At 39.9% G+C, this 27,864-nt stretch overlaps 1 protein-coding gene across 1 annotated transcript; it reads left to right on the top strand.

The window, feature by feature from the left end:
• Window positions 1–27,864, top strand: LOC115426668 (fibrous sheath CABYR-binding protein-like). The gene is made up of 9 exons (XM_030144803.1): window positions 1–122; window positions 5,561–5,661; window positions 6,315–6,420; window positions 9,356–9,373; window positions 23,600–23,938; window positions 25,658–25,923; window positions 25,959–26,626; window positions 26,869–26,915; window positions 27,113–27,864. Exons 2-9 carry the CDS (start codon window positions 5,578–5,580, stop codon window positions 27,124–27,126), a joined length of 1,542 nt encoding a protein of 513 aa, XP_030000663.1. The 5' UTR covers window positions 1–122; window positions 5,561–5,577; the 3' UTR covers window positions 27,127–27,864.

Here is a 27,864-nt window from a genome sequence, read left to right as displayed (position 1 = left end):
TCATCCACCCTCCGCTGAAGCTGCAGCGTCCAACCCCTCGGAGCAGTGATTTTGGTGCAGAGCGGCCTGGCAGAGGTGTGGGCCTTTGGCCCGAAGGGTGGCGTGGAGACCCCTCCGGGACAGTGAGTGACCTCCGCCAAGGCCACAGGGCCATGCATACACACAAACTGAACACATTTATTCACTGATTCACTTTGCCTGTGTCCATATGCCGTTGTGTGGTCGGTCCGTATCTTCTCACTGATTCAGTGGAATAGTACACTCTGTCCCCGCGTGGGTTTACGGGCCCCACAGCGTACATGGACCAGAGGATGGAAATGACCGAGGCATGGGGAGGGTAACGGGGCTGGTAACAAAAAACTTTTTGGATTATTTTTGTCCATTCATCATTTTATTTTTTAAAGTACAAAGGTAGTTTGTACTTTGTGTAACTTTGTTCAACATGTAGTTGTTCTCCACAGACTGAAACGCTGACTTGTACTGTTTATTTGTGGGTCAAACACTGACTTTTATGGTTTATTTAGGTGAAACTCGGTGGTGCCAGTGTTTATCGGATCCTCAGACTGTTTGATCTAAACTAATCCTGTTTGGCAGGTTGTTGATATTCTTTACTTCACCGCGAATAGACTAAGCTGTTTATTTTTGATCTATGGACTTTAGTCAGAGTCCCTGTTACATGTTGTTTCAGCTCTTATTAGTGTCTTTTATTCAAACTTGTGCACCGTGTGTACATTAGTGTGTGACCTTCATTAGTCTGTATGTACCAATGGAAACATGGTCGCCACTGTGTGTCACGTGGTGTGCATGTGTGACGGTATCCAAATGTAAAGGCAAGAGCCATACAGCTGAGTCCAGCGGTCGGGGAACCCCCCTCCCCAAATTAGACAAACCAGGAGGTTCGCTGTGTCACGTAACATTATATAACAGTCACGGTGCGTGGTCCCCGTGGAAATAGTCTGTGTTGACGTGATGAAGGTGAGCTCCAGGTGGAGCTCGAGCCACACATCTGCGGTACGTCACTATGTTTAGCTAGCAAATTGATTCGCATGTAGTGTGGTATCAGCCCCTTAACAGTAAATATTGAAATAATAAGGTTTTGAAATAATTACATATTTATTTTTACTGAGTGTGTTGTTTTAAAATACAAGTTAAGTAAATGGGCAATGTTCAAGGGGTTATGCTTAGGTTAACAGTTCATGGTTAAGGGTTAGGGTGGGGGGTTTATAGTTGGGTTAGGGCAGGCATGTCCAAAGTCCGGCCCGGGGGCCAATCATGGCCCGCGGTCAGATTTTAGACGGCCCACAGCTTGGGTTTTAGAATGTATTATTTATGGCCCGCTTGGACTGTTGAACTGAGTACATGAATCACAAAAGGTTCCAAATGCAGTTTCTCCTTTCGCCTCATGGTGGCAGCACCACTCTAACTCTATCTGGCTCTGTGACTTTGCCGTGAACCCTTCTCACTAATTTCTAACCATGCCCTGTAAAAAAAAAATGGAAGTTGACAGTGAGGCCGCCGCTTCCAGGAGAGATGGGAATTACAATTTTTTTTTTTCACTGAAAATCGAGGCGATTGTATTTGCCTAATTTGTCAAGAGACTGTTGCCTTGTTTAAGAAATTCAATGTAAAGACACACTAGCAGACAAAACAAGCTAACACATACAACAAGCTAGCAGGGAGTGAGCGTTCCGAAAAAGTGAAGCAAATTCAATCTGCTTTAAACTCACAACAGTGACTCTTCATGTGAACCTGGGAATTCAATGAATTCACCACCAAGGCAAGCTACCAAGTTGCCAGGTTAGTTGCCTATAACTGCTGGTGTTATGTACTTGTAGATGTGACACAAAATATTACTTTCTGAATGATTTTGTGAAAGACAAGAGTAAGAGTCATATGTTTTCATCTGAAATGTTAACAGACTCTGCATTACTGAGTAATATATGAGTAATGATTACTTATATAAGTCATGTTTAAAATGAATGTGGGGTTAAGATTTTTTATCAACTTGGAAGTTTAAGATACTCCATACAGTTTGTTCTATGTTATCTGACTCCAGATGTGAAAGGAAGGCAGAAATTTTGTTTTTTTTTAATTTGTTCACACCTGAGTGGCTTAGATTTGGTTACATTGCCATTTAAAAAAATGATATTGTGACAATGAAAATAAAATTGTAGAACAGCGCATTTATATGTAATTTTTACGGTTTAAAAAATGTCCAAAGGGACCACTGGCCCCTGGCAATGTCCACATTATCAGATCTGGCCCTCTTGAAAAAAGTTTGGACACCCTGGGTTAGGGTTATGTTTAGATTAGAGGTTCATTTAAGGGTTAGGGTTCGTGATTGGGGGTTTATAGTTGGGGTTACGGTTATGCTTAGGTTAGGGGTTTCATGGTTAAAGGTTGAGGATGATTGCAGTTGGAGTTAGGTGTTAAGGTTATGCTTAGGTTAAGGGTTCACATGCTATGTAAGTACTGTAGTATTCTGCGCAAAGCGCCTATAACCCCAGAAAAAATATTTCAGTGAAAGAGGCTGCTCGGAATTATTTTATTATTCTAGCTGTAGAAGTGTCGTAAAAGCTGCTGTGCGTATGTGCTTGTGTCCTTTTTTTCAGGACTACTTCTACTTTCAAGAAAAAAGATTGTGAAAAGATAAGGTTTTGCTTTACTGTGTGTTTTAAGTGGAATAATAGACAAAAAAAAAAAAAAAAAACAGACTGGAATTTTTGTAGGATTTTACGGAATAAGGTAACTTATCATTTAAACGTGCGTTACGGATCGAATCTACAAAGGCACAAAACATTTAATAACAGGCAGAATATTGTTAAAATTGCACTTGATTTTCTTGAGACATTTCAGGTTTTTTGTATTTGTTCAGGTTATTCACATTTAATTGTTAAAGGGTAGTTTGTTACTGTAATTATATTTCCAGAATGAAATGTTTTTTTTTTTTTTTTTTTGCAGTATTCATATATATATATATATATATAATATATATATATATAATATATATATATAATATATAATATATATATAATTTTATTTTGTTTTGTTTTGTTTTGTTTTGTAGAGCCGTTTTCGTATTTCTTATTTAATACATACAAAAGTGTAAAAAACAAACAAACAATAACCTAACATATGAACTGGGTGCTTACAGTTTAGGTATTTCTCACTTAAAAACAATCATAGCGTTACATTACCTCTGGGTTCTTTAAACATTGAACATGTTTATGCAGGAAAACATAAATCGTAGAAAGAATACTGGGAGATTATAAAAAGAGGACATTTTTAGAGGAGTGATACAAATTCTGGGTGGCTAGAGGATACAAACTTAATCCATTTGTCCCAAATATGATAAAAGTTTATCCCTCTGGATTCTGATAGTCAGTCAGTTTTTTCATTTTGAATATTTGCAAGATGCTCTCATACCAATCTTTTATTGTTGATAGAGTTCGGTTTCACCACCTTCTTGTAATAGATTTCCTGCTGGCTGCTAAAAGCGCCTGTAATAATTTTGTATCCTCCCTCCGTTCTAGTAAAGCGACATCACCAAGATATAGATTTACAAAGTATTCGGTAATATGAACTTTAAAGACCGATTAAAGTCCCATGGATACCACTCCAATATTGGTGCATCTTGGGGCAGTCACATGGCTAACATTTTCACAGAAATAATTTTCACAGACATGATCCCCCCAAGAATTGGATCTGTTACCACATTAACAATTTCAACGCACCAGAAAGATGTGTAATATGTATTTGGTCAAAATTTTCCCCCTGTTTATGGTTCAGGTGGATCAGAATCCAGATGTTTTTACGTTGTTCTCAGATGTGTTTGTTGGTCTCAGTCATACATCGGCTTCACTAGACTATTATCTATTATTTGTAAGTCAAAACCCTCGACCAGGAGTCTGCAGTAACTGACTGCAGTAACTCTCCCATCTGGGGGTCCATTTAATCAGTGGGTGGTATCATGGTCTAATCCTATGACTTGTATGTGCTCCACTGGTTCACAACTATCGGCCTGAGGTGATTATCTAAGGCTAACATTAACCCTAGTGTCAGTAAGGGGAGGGTGGAGGAGTCGTGGTGGGTTAGTCTCACTAAAAGAGAAGTTATAGACCATCAATACTGGACATAACAGTCTAGTAACTCTAACCCATAACCCAGACTGAGGCCATCTCACAGAGAATGTTAAAACTATTGGAGCAAGGTCATTGATTTTTGTGTAGTAAATTACAATTTTAATTTTTATCATGTAAAATTCCAGAGGTTCTGTTCAGTCCTAAAGTTAAACACAGCCTTTTTGATTATAGAATATCCACAGCAGTGTTTGGATTCATGGATGGGGGACTTTTTACCTTCAGCGTCTGCAGTGTTTATACAGCTGATGACTTGATGAGTTTTTGGCAAGAGTTAAGCTACTAACTTTGGTCCAAGTCTCGTTGCCTTTAATTTTGGCAAAGGTAACCGAGGTAGGAGGCAACAAAGAACAAATCATTTATAATTCATTCTCAGATATCTGTGCTTTAACTGAATAAGTTTTATTTTGATTATCTTTTCCTTTTCCTTATATTTGTAACACAAATACCTCTACTTTTCATGTTAATAAGCCCTAAGGTTAATTTTGCTTTAAATAGAATAGAAATGAAAAGTAATGTTCCCCAGAGATGGATTTTTGGCATTTATACATTAACTGCATTTCAAAAAATGGATTTTTCCACTTTTACTATAGTAAAAAATGTGTTTGTTGGAGTAAAAAATGTGTAGATTTTTGCCACCTCTGGTAAAAGGGCATTTGGAGAAGAAAATTATGTACTTGACTTTTATAAAAGGCTTAACCTATACCATAGAAACAAACTTTGATGAACTCAAAGATTTGAACATTTTTCCCACACCACCATTACCTGGAAAAAAAAAACAGGAATGAGCTAAATGTCACTATGGAATTCCATGACGTGTATAAAACGACCCCAACAGGGGTTAACCATGTGCTGGTCAGCATAGTTAGGGCTGTGTAAACCTATTGGTCCCAATCCAATCAGAGGGAGGCATCATGAGCAGCAGATCACCTTCAGGTGCTTTGTCACTAATCCCTTTCACACTGACACTGAAGCTTATAGGCTTGTGCAGCACATTATTCCTAATACAGACACAAGATATCCCAATCCCAGGACAATATTGTTATTGTCCTGTAGAACAGTCACCAGCGTCCTTTATCAAACATGGAGGCATAACAGCAGCACCAATAACTCACAGAAATTGTTTTCTGCTGTAATTTCTTGGGTGTTATTTATTACCCGTTTTGTGTGACTGTAACATTAATTCTAATTAACTTAAGTGAACTTTCAGCCCTTGAACAACACTGTCTTTGAATGAACACACATTTAATCATATAGTTATTAAACATTTCCTACAATTAAACAGATAAACATCATGCACTGTCATCACTGAATAACATCTTATTTTATGTTATGCATCCAAAAATATTTTATTGAATTAGATCTGTTTTGGCCTTGGACATGATTTTGTCATCTCTAACATGGACATTACCTTTTTTCAGCTGTCCAGCGGAGGCCGATGTCATCACTTCCTGGCGGGTCCGGGGAGAATATTGTCTACGCCATTCTGTGTGGAGGAGCCTTCGTCGGCGCTGTGACATATGTTAGTAGTTTTTATTATATGATCATTTTCATTTAACAAATTACCTTCACACTCTATTATTGCTAAGACACACAAAGCCAATGGATGAAGGAGAGAAAGCAATGGTCAAGCAAGCTGTGAGTGAAAGGAGAGAGTGAACAGGGATATAAAGGCAAAATGCTAAGAAATATAAAAAAATTTTTTGATTTTGATTTCTAAAAGCTGATCTAATAATACTTGCTTAAAGCATGAAAGCGCTGATAACTGATTATTTATTCATTCCCATACCCTCCCCTGCATAAAAAATATAATGTGTCTGAAATTAAGTATGACACAAAATAATAATCAAGTAAATAATCAATACATCTGGAACTGCAAACCCTGTAACCTGTAGTTAGAAGCAATTTTTCCATTTTAGAGTAATTTTTGTCCTCTGTTATTTGACTTTGGAAGCCTGTTAACTCAGGTACCAAACCTACAAACATTGATGAATTGTTTAAAAAAAAAAAAAAAGTCATATTGGTCTACTTTTAAATGACCTCTAAAGAAATCTAAAAAAAAAGAAAAAAAAAGCATTTTTCATAAAATGAGGTGAAAAGAATATTTCTTTATTTCTGCACCTCTTTGTTCCCAAAATGAGAAGAAAACTGTTATGTACCGTCATCTGTCCTCAGGCTGTTAGCACAGTGACATCAGACCAGGCCAGGTTCAATGAACGGATTGCAGAGATCAACGCCAGACCCAAGTCGGAGTGGGAGCCCAAACCGTGGCCTCCTAAGAGTGAGTACTACATGAGTGCAATATGAGGACTACTACACAAGTACTACTATATGAGGACTCTATGAGTGCTACCATGAGTACAATATGAGTACTTCTATATGAAGATTTTATGAATACCATATGAGGACTATATGAGAACTATATGAGGATTACTATATGAGGATTGTATGAGTACTGCATGAGTACTATAGGAGTACTACTCAGGGTTCCTGCACGTCTTGAAAGTCTTAAAAGTCTTGAATTTACAAATCTGCATGTAATACCTTAAAAAAATCTTTAAAAGGTAAATTTGATATGGTAGCTCTTAAGTTATGTTGCCATAAACTTGTTCACTGTATTGTGTTTAAATGTGTCTGGGAAATGTCCAAGTTGCAAAGAAAGTAACGTTAGTCTACTCAGTTCCACCTGTTCCAACCCGATAATTTATATTGAAATTAGGAACCAATTATCGCTAACATTGCAGCCCCTGGTGAGAAATGACTTGGAATGATGGGAATCAAGGCATTGGAGTAAATAAATACTTTTTCCCTAAATTCTAGGAGTCAGAAATTTTTGCCTGGATGGCCGTGAAATGGGCATTAAATTCTGTTCTAAGTAGTCTTAGGGCTCATTTATGCTCTACGTTAAAGACGCAGACAGATACGATGGAGCGTTCTGTCTGTCCCCTGCGAACATTCTGTACGTAATTCTGTCCGTTTTCCGGGAGTTTGCAGATCTGTACCTAGACAGAGTACAGAGCAGTATCCCCAGGAACAGTGGAAGCGGTGTTGAGATTTGAACAGAATAATTTCCACAAATAGTGGAACTTTTCAAAGAGCGACTGTGTGAGTTAGGGAAAAACTACTGACATATTTATGACAACTACCCTTCTGAATATTAACATTAGTATCCACATTAGTAAAACCTCCTCTGTCATCGCCATGTTTGTTATTTTTCACTTTCCTCTTCTCAAAAAACTTTACTCTTTTTCATGGTATTCAGCCAGTATGGTAATTAAGAGCGGCGCCCTCTGGTGGATTGATTGAGAAACACCTATTTCAATGCGCGGGATGCATGACAGCGTTACAAATGGATGTACCTGTTTATGTACGAAAAGCGAGCATAAATGATCCTTAAAAAAGTCAAGTAGATCAAAAAATAAATTTAAAATCACCTTTTTAAGACTTACATATTTTGAAAGTACATTACTTCTAGTGTGCAGCACAAGTTACCCTCGGCCCTTGCCGTAGGGTGTTATCATCGGTTCGTTGTCTGTCCTTATGTGCAAAAACTGGCATGCACCAGTAGTTCTCAACTGGGGGGCTCAGCAGATAGTCAACAATGATACGGAAACCCTGGCGTGGACGGAAGACCAAGGGTTTTCATGTGTGGGCACGTGACGGTTTTTATTTTTTAGAAAAATGTTTTAAACATACTTAGATGGTATTATATTCAGCATAGACTTGTTTGCATTCTTTGTCCATCGATGCCTGTGTAAGTTCTCATTTGCCCAGGTCATCGTTCTTCTTGGTAGTTCTCGGTTCGACCCATTCCCATTCATTATTTAAGAGTAGATTCAGCTATTTACTGCTGAAATTTCATACTTATTTCCTTTCTAATGTCAATATTGATACCATTATTGATGTGCTGCATGACTGTGGTAGTCAAATAATCAGGTTACAGATCAAAATTGTACTTTGGTATCACTAAATGAATCTGAATCAAGAAATTAATACTGAATTGCATCCATATTGGATCAAATCAAATCGTGATTAATTGATTCAGAACCTTATAAATCGAAATCGCATGGATTAAGGAAATTTGCCATGATACCCAGCTCTATACAGGTCCATCGCATTACTTGTAGAATTATGTACTGAGGTCTGGATTGAGGACGGATTGAGGTCGGGGGGGGGGGGGGGTCTGGCACATCGTCCGTCCGTCTGTATGTGCAAAAACTTTGGAATGGACTGAAGGCTAAGGGTTTTCAAGTGCATGCACATTATGTTTTAAGTAGTGATACCATCAGGAGCTGTACAGTCACTGTGGACTGTCCAGTGCATTTAGGAAGATCTAATCATTGTCGTATCATCATCATATCACTGTCACTGCCATATCACGTCACAGCACTAGTTCTGCTATTGTAGACTCAGACCAGTGTCAAAATAAGCCATTGTTAGTAATTTTATGCCTCGGTTCCACTGACAGTGTTGGCCTAATTCATTTTTTGGGTTGTCCTTTTCTTGTTTGCACACCACGTCAGGATCATGTTCAGAATTTTTTTTTTTAATTCGTCAAAATATCCAGTTTGAAGTTGAGGAGACAAAGGACAATGTAATAATGAACTCACAAAACACAATTATGACTTGGGTGAATTAATCGGACATTTTTAGGTCCAATACTGATTGCTTGGCTTTGGTACTGATTTGCTACAATTGGTACATTAATAAGCAGTACTTTAATGTAATTATTTGTAAAATAGTAAATGATTACGCACCAGTAACTTGTTAAAACTCTTTTGGATATATCTGTGTGAGAGGGCTCTCCAATGCAGATCCTGGGTGGTTAGTGTAAGAGATGGAATTGTGTTATTTTGTAGAGAACTTAATTTAAAGGGTTGGATATTTGTTGGTTATTATTACATTTTTATCAGTTGAATTATTATTGTTTTCTGTTTGTGTGTGATTATTTAGAATGGCAGAGTGGCATAGTGCACATACATAGAAAAAACAGAACTGAGCCACTGGTGTTAATACCTGGGCAGTTTTTTATGTTTAGGTTAATTTGAAACAGAGGTATTGGAAATATTGTCCACTCCTGTTTCAGTGTCTTCATATATGATATGAAATATGCCATAAATTTGCAGTCCACTGGCCATTAGCTGCTCTGGTTACGCTCATTGTGGCTTGTTTGTGTTTGATCCTAACACTTGTTTCTTTTTTCTTTTTTCATGCAGGCAAAGATGAGGAAGATGGTAAGAAGATGCATGCATAACTTCTTCCTGAATCACTGCCTTAGAACCTGTGAATGCTCACTGAAATGTTGACCCGGGCATAAGGAAATGTTGGCTTGGGCTTCACTGTATTTCTAACACTTTCACTATTCTGATTCTTTCAATAGTTCAAATAGATCGTATTTATCCTAATTACCTTATTTATAATCAACCATATGCAGTAGAACCTCGTAGTATGAGTTTCATTTGTTGCATGACTGAGATCCGTTTTGCATTTACTCATTTTTTTACATTTACAAATCAATTTTCCCTCTTGAAATTAATTGAAATCTAATTAATCCCTTCCAGTCCCCCAAAAACACCTTACAATAATTTTTTAAGGGTTTTTAAAACAGAAAAAGTGCGCCGTTAGAAAGAAAATAACAATTATAAAAACACAATAAGAGAATGCAAAAATTTAACTGGTTTTATTTACCGTAAATTCCGGACTGTAAGACGCTACTTTTTTCCCACGCTTTAAACACTGCGGCTTATACTCCGATGCGGCTTACACGACGACTTTACCTTATTGCCTGCCACACCCCAGGGGAGAATCTGTCTATTGTTACCAGGTATGCAGGAATGGATAACATTAACAAGTTAACCTTTATAAAGTTAATATTAACACACACAAAAGGGGAACTTTTAAGGAAAAATAGTAAACCTTCAAATGTTAATATTGTTTCACAAATATACAAAACAAAACTGAATGAAAACACCCAATAAAGCTCTCCAGAGACCGTCATAAATTTAAAGCATCTCAGAATTAATGCACACGTCATGCGTAATGTTAAATGAAAATGATATTACAACAGACGTAATTACTTGTTTTTAATCTTTATATTTTAAAAATAAATTGAAAGTCCTACTCTAACGAAAACAAAAATTTGTTCACTTTCAAGTGTCTTTCAAGTCATTTTAAGTCTGTGAATCCACAGCCGGTGCAAAAACAGTCAATCCTGTATCGGCACGAATCCAAAGGAAACCCGATAAGTCCACTGACAAAAAAAAACAAAGAGAAAATGTGCTTTTATTACTATCCTTTTATTGCCTTTTTTTGTCTTTTGTTTTTAATCATCATATTAACAACGAATCAACCTATAGATATGACAGCAAGCTCCACATTCATTCATTCATTCATTATCCTCCGCTTTATCCGGGGCCGGGTCGCGGGGGTAACAGTCTAATCAGGGATGCCCAGACTCCTCCTCCTGCTCTTCCGGGGGGACCCAAGGTGTTCCCAGGCCAGCCGAGAGACATAGTCTGTCCAGCGTGTCCTGGGTCTTCCCCGAGGCCTCCTCCTGGTGGGACATACCCGGAGCACCTCCCCAGGGAGGCGTCCAGGAGGCATCCGAAACAGACGCCTGAGCCACCTCAGCTGGCCCCTCTCAACACGGAGGAGCAGCGGCTCTACTCCGAGCTCCTCCCTGGTGACTGAGCTTCTCACCCTATCCCTAAGAGTGCTCCCAGCCACCTTACGGAGGAAACTCATTTCGACCGCTTGTATCCGGGATCTTATTCTTTCGGTCCTGACCCAAAGCTCATGACCGTAGGTGAGGGTAGGAACATAGATTGACCGGTAAATTGAGAGCTTCACCTCTTGGCTCAGCTCCTTCTTCACCACGACAGACCGGTACAGCGACTGCATCACTGCAGACGCTGCACCGATCTGTCTGTCAATCTCACGCTCCATCCTTCCCTCACTCGTGAACAAGACCCCAAGATACTCACACATATCATACCCATTTACATACAGGGAATAATTTCATTTGAACTCAAAGAAAACCTTTATCCAATTACCGTCCAGTTTTGACGCAATGAAAAAAAAGGTTCCACTCGGTCCCATAGACTCCCATAGAAGCCAGGCTTCACGGGGAAATGCATTGACCATAGATCATATGAGGAAACAGTGCAACGGGAATGTATGAGAAGTGAACAACACAGAGTCTGATGATTTGTGATAAAGCTGATTCTGAACGAACTCGTCTGTGAGATGAACGTGTTTTAACACGTGTAGTCAATGAAATGTCAGCACAACCAAACATATTTAACCATTTAATTTTCATAATGATGGGGGAAGCCGGGCTTCTCTTGCAGTCTATGAGAAATCGCCACTGGTGGACACCCGCGGCTTATAAACTGACGCGGCTTATATGTGTACAAAATTGATTTTCTTTCTAAAATTAGGGTCTGCGGCTTATATTCAGGTGCGGTCTATAGTCCGGAATTTACGGTACTTATTTACCTTAAAGATCTGTGTGACAGGAAGACTGTGGATGAGGAGGATGATTATTTTTACCCCGCCCCTCGAAGGAGAGGCAAGGGGTATTGTTTTTGGTTCGGTTTGTTTGTTTGGTTGTTAACACTCTAGCAGCAAAACTATTGGTTGAATTCATACCAAATTGGGTTTATAGACTGCCAGTGACCCAGAATAGATGTCATTACATTTTGGGAAAAGTAGGTCAAAGTTTCAATTTTTTATGAATTGTTAAAATCTTTTTTTCCCCATTTACTTATAATGGGCAAAATTTCACGTCTATAAAAACATCTATTTTGTTTAAATTTACTTCAAACTTGGCACATGTATAGAGGCAGTTGATATGCTGACATTAGCACACACGTAGACATGATGACATCAGCTGGATCGATGCCAAAATAAGCTACAATACGTGTGAGGGTGGGGTTTGTTGCGCCTGCAACCACTTCTTTGGAAGGAGAATCACTATTGCGTTCTCCTTTGCAATCTTGAACAGAGGCTGCTCCTGTTGGGAGAGCATGTGTGAGCTCAGTGCTGAATAGTGACGGTTAGTATGAAGCTCACTCTTACTGTGGATTTTCACTCGTATTTCAAGACAAAAATACTCACAAGCTGTAGCTTGTAAAGCAAATAATTGGTACAGTGGTGCACTCATACTCAGAGGTTCTACTCCATCTTGACTGTAGACATTTACTAACATTTTCTGTTAATTCATAGTGGATAAGGCATATATTTTAAATTATGAATTAAAATGAGTACATTACCCTCTTATACAGACGTTTACACTGTGATGTGATTTAAGAGGAGTCACTTTGTAGGGATAAGGAGTGTAAGAGTATCTTTAAATTTTAGAAGTTAGAAAACACTTTCATTTTATGTATAAAGTGGTGTTTTGTTTGTTTTGTTTTTTTAATATAAATTGATAGGACACTTTAAATTTCAGTGATTGGAAAATTCTGTGTCACCAGTTATTGCCTCTGGAAATTTGGCTCAAAATAGTGCAATATCCATTTGGTATCAAAATTAATGTAGAAAGTTGAGTGAAAATAAATGTTCCTAACCTCATTCAAAAGTGGTTAAAACATTTTAATGGGCTTTTCATTAGTCCTTTCACCATCAGGGCTAACAGTGCCACCAAAATCTGAAAGTTACACAACCTTAAATATCGTCTACTGTCTGTGGTTTGGATGCCATGTTTCCACTATGTAGTACTGGCTGGACTCGAGTTGACTCGGCCTTACTACGTTTCCATTACGTCAAGTAACCTGGAATCTGGTACCTGGTACAAATTTTTGGTATCTGTTTCTGCGAGGTTACAGAACTGGGAAGAGATACTAAAATGTGACATGTAAACACTGCAGACCACTGATTGGTCAGAGAGTTGTCTCTGTGTCATTGCGTCATCAATGTGTGACCCCCTCCCCTTTTTAAAAAAAAAAAAAAAAATCACTGATTCAGAAGTTTACGATAAGTATACCGGTTAATCCACATGATGGCAGCCCACAAAACTACACCATGGTCAGTCAAGGAAGTTCAGACATTTCTGTCCTTAGTGGCCAATAAAAAATTCAGCGTGAGCTTGATGGTGCAATGAGCGAGTTTATCAGCAACTCTCGGAGCAGACATCACGGAAGTTACATGCTGCATCACTATGATGTCCAGGTACTCTAAAGTCAGTAGTATCCTGTAATGGAAACGGTCCCTAGGAATAGTATCTGGTACCAGAGTTGAGTTGAGTTGAGCCGGTTCCACATAGTGGAAATATGGCATTACACTCTGTGTTTTGGGACACTGGGTCATGTGATCTGTGAAGAGGGAGGACACAGCAGAGATGAAAGATGGAAACGGGAACAATGCCATAAAACTAGAGAAGTTCATTCCATGTAAAAGACTGTGGATGTCAACCTAGATGGATAGGTACTTCGTATAGTTCAGTGTTTTCAAGGTTCATTCTATTGTTGTTTTATTGTTCATTCCATGTTGCACACGACAGAACAAAACTTGTACTTGGGTCCCAGTGCGATAATCTAAACAATAAGATAAAAACAGTAAAAGTATTTAACAAAAGGGCAATTAAAAATACATACATAAGTAAATACACAAAAACATTCACTGTTTAAAAGACACTAGCAGCATTTGTACCCGTGGTGCCATTGTACGATAGCGCCCTCCCGTGGTGCAACAGCGGCATTGCACCTGTACGCCCTCCAGCGCTGCAACATCAGGACACGCGTCAGACAAACACACACTGGACACAGAAACGTCCATTATAGTAGGATTCCCTAGCAGCCAAGCAAAATAAAGTGCATGTGCATGTATGACATACAGTGCAGCTCAGTGCACTTAGAGAGCTCATCAGCCTCACAGCCTGTGGAAAGAAGCTGCATTTCAGCCTTGTTGTCCACGATTTGAGGTTTCTCAGCCTCCTGCCAAAGTGGAAGAACAAAACAGTCCATTTGAAGGGTGGGGGGGTTCTTCATAATGCAGCAAGCTCTGCTCCTCACCTGTTGATGTTAAAGTCTTTGATGGGGGGAGACAGCAGTTTGTGATTTCGTGCTGCCTTAACACGCCCTCTGCAAAGCCCTCCTGTTCGTTCAGAGCAGTTCCCATACCAGACTGTGAGACAGGACCTGAGGATGCTCTCTACCGCAACTGTAGAAAGCAGTCAGGACAGGGTTGCTGTGGGTGTGTGTGACCATCTCTCTTAAAATCCTTAATTTCCTCCTTAGTCTTCTCCGCAATGACATGCAGGTTGTTTCCTCTACACCATTCCTTAACTTGTACCACCTCCAGTCTGGGCTTATGCCGTGTTTCCACTACGTGGTACCGTCTCGACTCGACTCAACTCGGCCTTTTGCGTTTCCATTACGAAAAAGGACCAGGGGCCTCATGTACAAAGACTTGCGTGGATTTCATACTGAAACCTGCCGTACGCCCAAATCCAGAAAAGTCCGAACGCACAAAAAAATCCAGATGTATGAAACTGTGCGTACGCCCGAATCCAAGTACACTTCCTTTATTCATCCCAATCAGCGTGGAATTGATCCGCATATGTTGGAGTACCTGACTCCTCCCCCTCCACGCCCACATTTAAATATGCAAATCAGCATAAACGGGGTCTGCAGGTGGGGTTCCCTCTGGGATTCCCCTGTCTGCAGGATCAGACGATGACGTCAAGGTGGACGCGAAGCGGAGGCCGAAACAGGCGGAAGGGAAAAGAGACGAACTGAGACCGTTCGAGGAAAGAGTCGCCGATATTGTGACACTTTTCTTGCAGGGCTGATGCGGATCACCCCCAAGATAAATGTATATTTAGTATTAGTGTAAGTCACACATTAGTTCATTCTACGGGTCATACAACAGTCTGATCACAGCCAAACAGGATAAAGGTTCATGTGTAATCATGTCAGGATATCAAAGAGGAAATCAAAGACTTTGACTCATGTTTAATCACTCAAATTATTATTTTCCAACAATGAGACAGAAGACAGTCAGACCCAGTATCCTCCTTTCACAGAGGCTTCCTGTTGACTCCCAGCGTTAGCTGGTCCTCCGGTCCGCCACAGCCCACTGCTGGTGCCCGTCCGACTGGCATGGGTCTGTGCTGACCCGAGTCACATTAGGACATCGTGAGGACAATCGGCGGAGTCAATGAGCGACTGGACCGACTAATAAATGTTCTCACAGACATGAACACTATATTTATCAACCAATGAATTTTATGTCCTTGTCTCTTATATGGTTGTTGCTGAATGTCCATCCGGACAGGATTGGCATTGATGGATACAGGGTCTAATTGGTTCTGGTTCTGGTTCTGGTGGTGGATGTGCTGCTCTGACAGTAGGATGACGTGCCGGTGTGTTCATTGTTCTGTGTATCTCCAATGTGCACATCAATCAGAGGAATGACCTTTTCCACATTATTAACAGTTTCTAAGTGTCACCTCTAAGTGTCGCCAATGGTTCCAAAGCACTAGAAACGTGCGTACGCCAGCTATGGACTTGGCGTGAAGGAGCGCACATTTCCACGGTCATTTCAGTTTTACATCTGAACGTGAGCGTGGAAAAGGGCGTACGCCAGGTTTTTGTGCGTACGCACGTTTGTACATGAGGCCCCAGGTATCTGGTACCCGGTACTAGATTTTTTGTATCACCTCTGCTGAGGATCCAAGACTGGAGAACAGATACTAAAACATGATGTGTAAACACTGCAGACCACTGATTGGTCAGAGAGTTGTCTCTGTAACCGCTGTTATACAAAAAACAGATGCGGAAGTTTACAGTAAATATAGCGGTAGGTTAATCCACATGATGACAGCCCGCAAAACTACACCATGGTTGGTCGAGGAGATTCAGTCTTTGGTGGCCAACATAAAAATTCAGCATGAGCTTGACGAGACAACACGCAAGTGGCGAGTTTATCAGCAACTCCCTGAGCAGACGACACAGAAGTAACGCGCCGCATCGCTATGACGTCTAGGCACTCTAAAGTTTGTAGTATCCTGTAATGGAAACGGTCTCCAGGAATAGTACCTGGTACCTGAGTCGAGTCAAGTCGAGTTGGTTCCACAAAGTGGAAACGCGGCATTGTCGTTACAGGAAAGTCTCACTATGACTGCAAAATCAATCACAAGCCCAAATCAAACCAAGTATTGAAGTGTTTTCAAAAATGTCTGACAGTATGTCAAATTTTTATTGAATCTAATTTGTAAATCTTTTACTCTTATGCACACGGGGCAATGATTGCAAAGGTGAATATGTATTTAGATTTCCAGAGGCATTAACCTCCAGTTGTAGATCCTGTGTTGCAGGTTGGTCAGACTTAATTGTTGAAACGTCCTTGACAAATGTGTCCTTAAATGACCCTGATGTCACCTCATCTGACTTTATCTTATTTATTTGATACCACTCTTTCCCTCTTCTTCTTCACTGTTTTCCTCAAACCCTGACATATATTTCTCCATCTGAAAATGAAAACAAAATTATAGAACCCAATTAATTTTCAGACAGATGACAAGGACAAATTATCATTCTTCTGAAACACCACTGACATAACCAGTGCATTTTGCTAGTGGCCAAATATCCACTTTAAGATAAACCTGCATGCTTTGCATCTGTAACTGAGTTAACATTGATAGTGACATTGTAAGGTAACTTATTTTCCCTTTCTCTAACTCTGTGTCTTTACTCTTTTCAGTGTAATGGTAAATCTAAGGTCCTCTGTGGCCGCATGGATATTCATCCTAGAACTGGACTCTGTGGATCTGAACAGGAAAACAAATCCTCTGTCCTCCTTTCCTCCTGTCCTGTACTAAGAAAGACTAAGTTCTTTACTCAAAACTAATGGACAAGACTCTGAAGAATATGTTTCTGCACACATTTGTGTTGCTTCTGACTGTTAATGTTAATGAGTTTGCAACAGGATAAAGCAGGACCTTATTGAACTATTCAGATATTTCTTTGTTTGCTTGTTTGTACAGACTTACCAAATGACACTAGATACTGTGTTTTTTGGGAGACTGGCTTTGGCTCAGCTGTTGACTACAGTAGCCAACACATATACATCACTTCTGTGGATGGTAGCATTTTACTGGCTCAGCTTATACAGTCTCTATTTGTAGTTCATTTTCAGCAAATTTTGCAGCAGAATTATACATGTAATGATAGGTGAATTGTGGTGATGTACAAGCATTGTAAGAATAGGAGTCCCTAAAAAGTATACACTACAAAATTAATCCTTTTTTAGACTCCAAATTTTCTGTAATATATACAAGTTGACCTCCATTGATATATATATATATATATAATATATATATATATATATATATATATATATATATACACACATACATACATACATACATAAAGTCTTTTCTCGTCCACCTGGGCAGTGTGTCCTTCAGGCTCGGGTCCTGTACCAGAGGCCTGGGGGCATGAGGGTTCTGCGCAGGATCTTAGCTATTCCTAGGACTGCGCTCTTTTTAGACTCAGATCTCTGATGTTGTTCCTGATACCTGTGGGTGCCATCCACTCAGTTTGGGGGTCACTGCCCCTAGTACCCCAATCACTACTGGTACCACTGTTGCCTTCACACCCCACATTTTCTCTATCTCCTCTTTCAGCCCTTGGTATTTGTCAAGCTTCTCATGTTCTTTCTTTATGATGCTGCTATCACTTGGGATTGCTACATCTGTCACTACCACTGTCTTCCAATGTTTATCCACCACCACTATGTCAGGCTGACTGGCCATCACCATCTTGTCAGCCTGGATTTGGAAGTCCCACAGGATCTTGGCCTGTTTGTTCTTTGTCACCTTCGAGGGTGTCTCCCATCTGGACCCTGGGACCTCCAGTCCATACTCGGTACAGATGTTCCTCTACACTATGCCCACTACCTGGTTATGCCGCCCCATGTATGCCTTGCCTGCCAGCATCTTACATCCTGCTGTGATGTGCTGGACTGTCTCAGGGGCTTCTCACAGCCTACACCTGGGGTTGTCTGGTGTGGTAGACCCCGGCCTCTGTTGCTCTGGTGTTCAGGGCCTGTGCAGACATTTTTAGTGCCTCTGTGCTGTCTTTCAGTCCAGCTTTTTCCAGCCACTGGTATGTTTTTCGATATCATAACTTAAACATTTAATGTTACTGTAGCTTGAAGTGTGAAAAAGTATGTTAGGCATCATCACTTACATGAAATGTAAATTAGATTAGGAAACATGACATTAGTCTAAGTGAGTTTTTAGGGACTGTAGTAGTCCATTAATTCCAATGTTGCCATTCTTGCCCATTCTTAGTTTTCTGTCTTTGTGTTGACCATTAATGTCAAAGCTGATGCAGGGGCCAGTCTCTCACAGCTTGGTGCATTAGAGTTGGTGGTTAAAATGTGAAACAAATGGTGCAGATCTGTGAGTTTACAATTAAAGATGCACAACCTTCCTGGGCTGCCTCTGTGTGTCTACCTGTCAGACTTGCAGAGTTCCAGATAACTGATAGCATGTTAATTGGTAAGAACCGAGACTCGACTTCACCCCTCTGCCCTGCAACCTGAACCCTTTTTCCCCTTTGTTCTGCTGCCCCCTCCCTGTTTTCTTTGAGTTTGCATGTTTGTGCAGTGAATGTCGCCTTTTCTGTTTTTTTCCAGATGAAGTATTCACAGAGGCGGTGGTACTATAATATTGGCAGAGCAGCCAGACAACACATAACTATGTTTCCATCCATCTATTCGCACCATTTATATATTGAGATTAATTTAGTTTTCCCCTAGTGAGCAAAGAATACAACAGCCATACTATCTCTGATTCAACTAGTACAAGATAATGTCACAAATGCATTTGCTTTAATGGTTCAGTATTTTCATCATCGTTTCTGCGAATACATTGAACTGAAAAAGAACTTGAATAGATTTATTAGACCTATGTTTTCTGTGGGCTTCTATGTATACTGAGTTGATTATGCAGTGAAAGATGCCATGACACAGTTTAATATCCTTGTGGAACTGAGGAGGGCCTTTGAATGTGTTATTTCATCAAGAGATATGATTGGTTTAGAGCCATGTCGATCATACTTAACCAGATTTGGTGTCATTTTAACCTAATCATGTTATCCATATACAGTTTGCAGGTATTAGGGATGCACCAGCTGAAAAAGTTCTGGGCAGACACTGACGTTTAAATAATGATTTGGCTTATAGCTGATGCTAACAGCAGTCTTTTGAATTTGATTTTTAACTTTTTCTACATTGTTGTTATGCTAACCACTAGCATGCTAATTGCTGCCAGAATAAATTCAGTTACAGTTATAGCATCCCCGGTTGAATGATGGTCTTACTCTCCAAATGATTGTTCATCTGTCTTTATTTATAACACTGTAGCTCTTAAACTTTGCTCTGAACACACTGTAACAGCTTGGAAGAAAATGAAAAAACAAAGATATTTTAACATTCTGTCCCTTTGAAAACATTCCAGTAACATTTAATCACAATGGAATACATTTTACTGTAAATTAAAGCCTAAATCTGAAAATGAATTAACTTTTCCATTCAAATACATTTATGAAATGACCCTTTTTAACCGTTTTTAACAATTAGTGATAATCTCCAATAGAGTGCTATAATAATACAACATAAATCACACAAAAAAGTGCAAATTACACATAAACTACAGTTTCAAAAGCTTTCTCCCACATTCAAATTTACTGCAGTTTTTGCAGAACAAATCTTACAGCTTAAACATGAGTTTCCTCTTAATAGCAATCTTAATTTAGCCAAAGAATAGCAATGATAACAGAATTTTGATGTATCATGGCTAATATGTAGTGATGGGACTTTTGGCTCTTTGAAGGGAGCCATTCAATCAGGAGCCGTTCACTGACAAGAGCCGTTCAAAAGACTGGCTCTTTTATGTTTTTTGCATTATTTTGAAACACCAATGTTTTAATGACTAAATAGGCTTCATGTGATGATTGACATTACATTTTAAAGGTGTTTAATTGGTGTGACAGTAAATATTATCTTACCATAATAAAGAATAGTTAGTTAAAATATGTGGGCTAAATACATGACATGAGAGGTGACGTTAGTCAAATGCTGGAATTTGACAAAAAAAAACATCACGGTACATTATGTGGACTAGTCTGTAGCCTAAAAATGAAGAAGAAAATAAAACATTTTCTTATGAAATAACATTTTTCTTTGGCTTATTACTCACAGGTGGTCACTCACTCCCTCTCAAACTTTTCTCTGGTTTCGACCAGTCTTCCAGCTCTGCCTCCTCGAGTATGCTCACCTCACGCTTCAAACCGTTGTTTTTTTGCTAACTTCTTGCCATGAGACATGCACAGTGCACAAGCACTCTTTTTTTCTGCTCGAACATTCTCCTCCTGCCCAGTGCCTCCCCAATGACACTAAATTGACAGGCAATCGGACACTCCCTCCTTAAAAAAAAAAAAAAAAAATGAACGGCTCTTTACAAAGACTTGGTTCCCATCGTTCATTTCAAAGAGGCGTTCAAAAGATTCGATTCGTTTATGAATGTCACATCACTACTAATATGACAATTTAGCTAACTTACACACACAGGCCTACTCAATATAAACTGAAAAAACTTCTAAGAAAAGCGTAACTCAATGTTGCACACAAATGACATAAACACTGACAAACCTTGTGCCTTTTTCAACCCGGTGCTAAGTAAACAAAGTAAACAGATGACTTTTCCTTTTTCTGGAAGAAACACTTGTTCACATTTACCATTATACATATCTATTTTACTTCCTTCTGCATTTCCACCGCCAAAATAAAAGCACCCGTTTTTATCATTTAACCAAATGAGACAAAATCAACATAGATCACAAGAAAACCTTAATACACTGAAGAGACATCGTATTTTAGGCCCTTTATAGATAGTGATGTTTAAATAATGATCTGGCTTGTAGCTGATGCCAGCAACAGTCTTTTGAATTTGCTTTTTAACTTTTTCCAGTTTCTTGTTATGCTAACTACTAGCATGCCAATTGTTGGCAACATAAATTTCGTTACAGTTTCATTGGACTTAAATTACAGCTGCACGAGCTGAAACACCAGAATTTGTAAATACACCCCTTCTCTCTATCCAAATTGAAGGACTACATACACATCTTGGTACCGTGGAGTAGAATAGCAGAGACATGCCTGACTGAATCATAACCGTGATTGTCAGGAGTCTAGAGAAGAAGAACTCAGTATTCAACTCTAAGTGCTTTTACTTCTTGTCACACCACTTCTATTGCATATGTGAAAGGTAATCATTTAATTTTCATTGAAAGATGCCAAAACAAACTGTCAAGTATTGCAACTTCAACTTTCAATTTGAACACTTACAGCTTGAGATGTTCACAGGTCAGATACAGGCAAGACACTTGGAACGGTTTCATAACATATTGAACCTGACTTAAAATCAAAGTGAAAGGAGTGTGGTTACACACAGCTAAGCTCATGCAGGGGCCAGATAAACACTGGGGGAAACATCTACACATGTTCAAACATGTTCTGTAATACACTCCTGATCAAAATTTTAAGACCAGCTGAAAAATTGCAAGAATTCACATTTTGCACTGTTGGATCTTAATAAGGTTCTAAGTAGAGTTTCAAAAGGTTAAAAAAAAGAAATGAAACTTAGTAAGCAATTTATTGAAAACAACAATTAAACTGAAATAGGCCGTCCATCAAAGTTTAAGACCATAGCTCAAAAAACCCTGAAACCCCCTAAAACAAAAATTAAAGTTTCAAAAAAAGACTCAGTAATGAGTAGCTCAACTGTTCTTGTTGATCACTTCAGAAATTCATTTCGGCATGCTTGATGCAAGTGTCCTGTTGAAAAACCCAGTCATTACCACACAGACGAGGGCCCTCAGTCATGAGGGATGCCCCCTGCAACATCTCCACATAGTCTGCCACCGTTTGAACCTCCATTGTTATACTGAAGGAAAAAGCACCCCAGATCATGATGGTGCACCCTCCACTGTGCCGTGTAGAGAACATCTCAAGTGGGATCTCTTTGTCATGCCAGAAACGTTGGAAGTCATCAGGAACGTCAAGGTTAAATTTTTTGTCATCAGAGAATAAAACTTTCTTTCACCTTTCAATGTCCCATGTTTGGTACTCTTTACAAAGTCCAAATGGGTAATTTTGTGGTGTTGATGGAGACGAGGCCTTTTGAAGACGTTTTTTGTTCTTAAAGCCCTTCTCTGGCAGATGCCATCTGATGGTTTCTGGGCTGTAGTCTGGACCAGTCACAGCCTTAATTTGGGTCCAGGTCATCCCGTGTCTTGATGGACAGCCAATCAGATCCTCTGGCTCAGTGCTGGTGAAATGTTTTGGGTCTACCACTGACTTTTTTGTTCCATAACCCTCAGGATTTTTTAAGAAATTCCAAATGAATGTTTACTGCGTCCAACCTCAGCAGCGATGGCACGTTGCAAGTGGCCTTGCTCAACAATCTGACCATGTTCAAAGAGAGAAAGCTTTTAATCTATGCCATCAGGAGGTCATGACAGTGTACCTGACAGAAAATGACATTGAACCACATGTTTGTGCAGATTTGGCTTTTAGAGGCTGTGGTCTTTAACTTTTGATCAGCTGATAAACAGCCTATTTCAGTTAAACTGTTGTTTTCAATAAATTGCTTGCTCAGATTTTTTTTTTTTTGGTCACACTCCCATTTCTTCTTTTGCATATTGAAGCTCACCTTAGAACCTTCTTAAGATCCAACAGTGCAAAATGTAAATTCATGCAATTTTTCAACTGGTCTTAAAATTTTGATCAGGTGTGTCTGTGCATCTCTAGGTCTTGCAAAACAATTTTCTCTCCTTGTTGTAGTTACATCTCACTGGATGGAAACTCAGTTTTGTATCTTTTAAATTCACCTGTAGTGGCTGCTCAGTTCTAAACTTCCATACAGGGTGTATCAGAATAAAGTAGACTCTCAGAAAAAACAACATAACACCAAAATGCGAAGACATTTTGAAAATCTGGTTGTACGTGTTTATTTATGTATTGATGGTAAGGGGTTAACATGTAATTATTTTTTCTTGTTTTATGCATGCAAGTAAAAGACCAATGGAACTTGTCATCCATGGCGACAGATTTCATATTAACCCTTACACTTCGATGCACAATAGACTTTCATTTTGCACAATACAAATTAGCGTTGTTCACTGAAGCATGCAAACTGGCCCGGGATACTGGTGTCAATCAAGGGAGAATTACATAGTAAATAAACACATATGACCAGATTTTCAAAATGTCTTTACATTTTGGTTTAATGTTTTTTCTGAGAGTCTACTTTTTTCTGACACACCCTGTAGTGGGTTGCTGGGGGTTGTAAAATGTAGGCTACTGGCTGCTCACTGCTCTATAGTATTTTGCACAATGTTTTCTCAATCCATGCTGACACAGTCTTTCCTCTGGTTGTTATGTTGCAGGTGGAGAAGAGGAGGAGACAGCAGGTGAGGCTGAGGACATTGCTGCTGAGGAACTGGCTGCAGAACCTGAGGCTGCTGAGGTGGATGTGGCTGCATCTGCTGGCAGTGAGCCAGAGACTGTAGTTGAAACTGCAGTTGAACCTGTGGCTGAGGTCGCTGAAGTCGTTGAAGACGTGGCCGAGGTCGTTGCCCTGGCTGCACAGGAAGTGGAGGCCATCGCAGAGGAAGTGGCTAAAGTGGCAGAGGCTGTTGAGGAAGTTGCAGAGGCTGTTGAGGAAGCTGCCATGGCTGTGGTTGAACCAGCTGTTGCTACTGCTGCTGAGGAGCCTGAAAGCAACGGTACGACTTCTTCGTCCGAGGAGGAGGCAGGTGCCTCGGAGGCCTGAGGGCACACACATTCACTGCAGGGACACACACTTACCAGACCACACTTACCAGAAACACATTTAGATTAGATTAGATAAAACTTTATTGATCCTTTGGGCAGAGCCCTCAGGAAATTGAGGAGACCAGATGCATACTTACCAGAGACACTTTACTGTCTGACCTCTTTTAAAAAGCTCCTGACAGCAGGTCTTTACTCCCATACAACATTGGGAACAATAAAAGCGGGTAATGTCCAGTCACTGTTTTTAGAACCACTTGGGCTTTGCTGCTACTCTTTAGGTATCTGACTTCACCTGTTACCAGTCATTCTGTTCTGTCTTCCTGAAAGTGTACCTATATTGACTCTTATATTTATTGGAGTGTGTATAAAGGGCTTCAGTTTGTGCAAATGAAGTATGAGAAGGAAGACAATGCAGATTATTCTGTTTTTTCTTCACATAATGAAGACTTGAATTTTTCTTTTTCTTTGCAGCATAGATCACTGTGTTTGATGCCAATTATTGTGTGGCCTGATTGCTAAAAACCAGTAAGGCCATCTTTACAGCAGGATCCTTCATTAATTCATGTCTGTATGACCCAATGACACATTTCCAAAATTGCAGTGAGTTCTATACACGAAGCTCTTTTGCAGTTATGGGTGAAATAAATGTGATCACTCTGTAAAAACAATCATTCATGCTTGTCACATGAATTGACTTACCATACACCTTCATATTCTATAGGTTTAGAGATTCATCCAAACACAACTATATAGAGGAGAGGTGGCAGGAGAAAAGAAACACCCCTAAAATACTGTGAAGTAGTTGTAAATGTTATTGGTACAAAGGCGCTAATGCTAGTTTCTAACTTTGACCCAACACTGGAAACCCCTGTATTATTGCTTTCCTTTAACAGAGAAAGGTAAATACCTGTTGATCCACAGTTGTGCAACTACAGCAAATTGAGATGGCCCTGGCTTTGTGAACAAACTCTGTGACTGTACAACTGTACAAATTCTATCAGTGTGTTTTATTTTCCTTAAGTGCAATGTGAAATTGTAAAAAAAAAAAAAAAAAAAAAAAGGGGGGGGGGGGGGGGGGTCATAAGGTTAGTGGCTTGAATCATGTGTGATCATATTTTTATTTTGCTTATAACTGGATAATGAGCACTGTCATCCATTTGCGACAATTTATCAAACCATAAAATAAAGTTTTTATTGAACTGGAAAGGTTTACTGCCATCATTAATTTGTCTGAATTTGGTCTCTTTGTTATAATTTATACAATGACCTAAGTTGGGACTAGGCACAATTTTTTTTAGAAAGTTACAAATTTATTTCCGATTCATAATAGTGGTAACTTACTTTCCATATTAGCTTTTTCAGACTCTCCACTGGCTTTATCAGAATTTTCATCATGCAACTCTGTAATATATTACACTAGCTTTAGGAAGTTTACTTAAATGATTCAAAAAGAGGGTTACATTTGTTAGATTTGCAAAGTCATGTGGGACTGTTTTTGTCATCACATTCCACTAAAGATGTTTAAAGGCACTAAATCAAAAATCTAGAAGGTTTTATTCCAAATTCAAAACAGATTACCATGGCTAACCACATGAAGTTGTGAAAGCCAAATGTGGGAAAATCTGACCTGAGCAACAGTGATATTTGGGTGGCTGGGCTTTGTGTTGCAGTGCTGCTGGCCGCTGCCTCAACTCTAGAAGTACCCAAGATAGATGAAGTAAAGGAAGAGCTGGAACCTGCTATTGAAGAAGTCAAGGAAGTTGTTCCCACAGAGGAGTCCCTGGCATCAGCTGAAGTACGTGTTGAAGAAGTTAGACAAACAGAAGAGACCCCTGCACTAGTTGAGACAGCACCTGCTGAAGAGGCTGCCACAGCAGCTGAGGCAGCACCCACCGAAGAGGCCACTGCAGCAGTTGAGTTGGCACCAGCCGAAGAGGCCGCCACTGCAGTGGAGTTGGCACCTGCGAAGAGGCTGCCGCAGCAGTTGAGGCTGCGCCAGCCGAAGTGGCTGCTACAGCAGTTGAGGCTCCACCTGCCAAAGAGGTTGCCGCATCAGTTGAGGCTGCACCTGCTGAAGTGGCTGCCGCAACAGTTGAGGCAAGCCCTGCTGACGAGGCTGCTGCATCAGTTGAGGCAACGCCTGCTGAAGAGGCTGCCACAGCAGTTGAGGTAGCCCCTGCCGAAGAGGCCCCTGCAGCAGTTGATGCAGCACCTGCCAAAGAAGCTGCTGCAGCAGTTGTACAGATCTCTGTACTAGTGGCTGAAGATGTAGTTGCACCGGCAGAAACTGCACCAGTGGTTGAAGAAGCTTCACAAGTTACACCAGTGGTTGAAGATACACCAGTAGCTGTTGTGCCAGTGGTGGAAGAAGCAACCCCAGAAGAAGATGCTCCAGTAGTTGAAGAAGCTGTCCCAGTGGTTGTAGATACACCAGAGCCAGCCATTGCTCCTGCAGAAATGCCGAGTCTTGTAGCTGCAACTCCCGTGGAGAACATAACAGGGGATCCTAAGAGAGAGTACATTGTTGTAGTTTTAGAGGGAACACCTAAATCAGACGAGAGGCCCAAGGTGATAGGAGTGGGGCCGATGACGGGAAGGTTAATCCCAGCTCCAGATGATGACCATGCCCTCCTTCTGAGGTACAAGATTAACCTCCGACTAAGACATTTTGGTATAGTTAGCATCTATACAGTAATTAAAATAAAGTTTCAAATCTTAGTTGTTGCCTATTATAGTACTGGAGTAAAAAATATCTAGTAAAGAAAGAATTTTATTTTTTTATAGATACTTTATTCTATGAATCTAGTACCTTTCATACATTTCCCTGTAGGGCTTGTTTTAAAAGCACACTTGACATGGATTTTTGAATTTTGCTGCTCAGGGTAGGCGACGTCTTCTTAGGATGCAAATGCAGTAGTTCCACAGAAGGTACTGAGCCTTTGATTATACAATGGGTTAGGATTAAGGTTAGCATAATAAGAATAATTGTGGAACCAATGTTGTAATTTGAAGTAAACATTCTATCTCTAAAGTTCTGTAATTATTTAGAGTGAAGAAAAAGAATATTCATATAGACAAAAGGTGTTTGCACTATTGATGTGTTGTGCTTCTGTCCTCCATCACAGTAAACTCCTCCTGAATGATGACATTATATCCTGCAGAAGAGGATGTGCCTTTCTCCAGCTCTTTCCTTTTACTCTGAGCCATAAGGGATTCATGTGTATTCCAGAGTAAAGACGCATAATATACAATGTTTGGATCAATGCCTGTTTTATGGAATAACTGTCCTTGCACTTCTTCCCTCATTCCACCCTGACATGTAGTACACTACTCCCCTGACAGTCTTTGGGTATATGAACACTCAATATGCAGAGTTACAATGCTTTGTTTCCTAGTAGCCAACAACAGTAATAGTGTCTGTGAAGTGCAGTCTATTTGTATCTTCGGAAAATACTGAGCTTTGTTGTCACTTTCTCCTTCACTGTTCCATAGATATACTAAAGGACACTTTAGGATGTCTTCTGGAATACCTTTAAGCTGTCACTGCATCCTTTTAACCCAAGCACTGCCCAGACCCTCGTGCTATGAACCTCCAGTGTTATCTCTTGAGGTGTAATGAGTCAGACAGCATCGCTGACAGCACCTCAGCTCAGGTTTTAATGTGAAAATGAAAGGGGATCATCAACTTCTTTAAAAATACAGAATCACACTGAGCCCTCCTGAGTCCACGGGCCTTGCTACCTCACTTTTCCTCCTGTTATCGGTTTTCTTAGCAATACTCCAGACCTCTTCTTCCTGATGCATTAACAGTGTTACAGTACCAAAGCCAACATGACAGGACAGTTACAACAGTGTAGGACTTCAATAAACACGTTTG

The sequence above is a fragment of the Sphaeramia orbicularis genome, chromosome 10 (assembly GCF_902148855.1).
Source record: "Sphaeramia orbicularis chromosome 10, fSphaOr1.1, whole genome shotgun sequence".
NCBI lineage: Eukaryota > Metazoa > Chordata > Actinopteri > Kurtiformes > Apogonidae > Sphaeramia > Sphaeramia orbicularis.
Note: the sequence above shows the minus strand (reverse complement) of the source record. Positions and strands in the feature narration are given on the sequence as shown.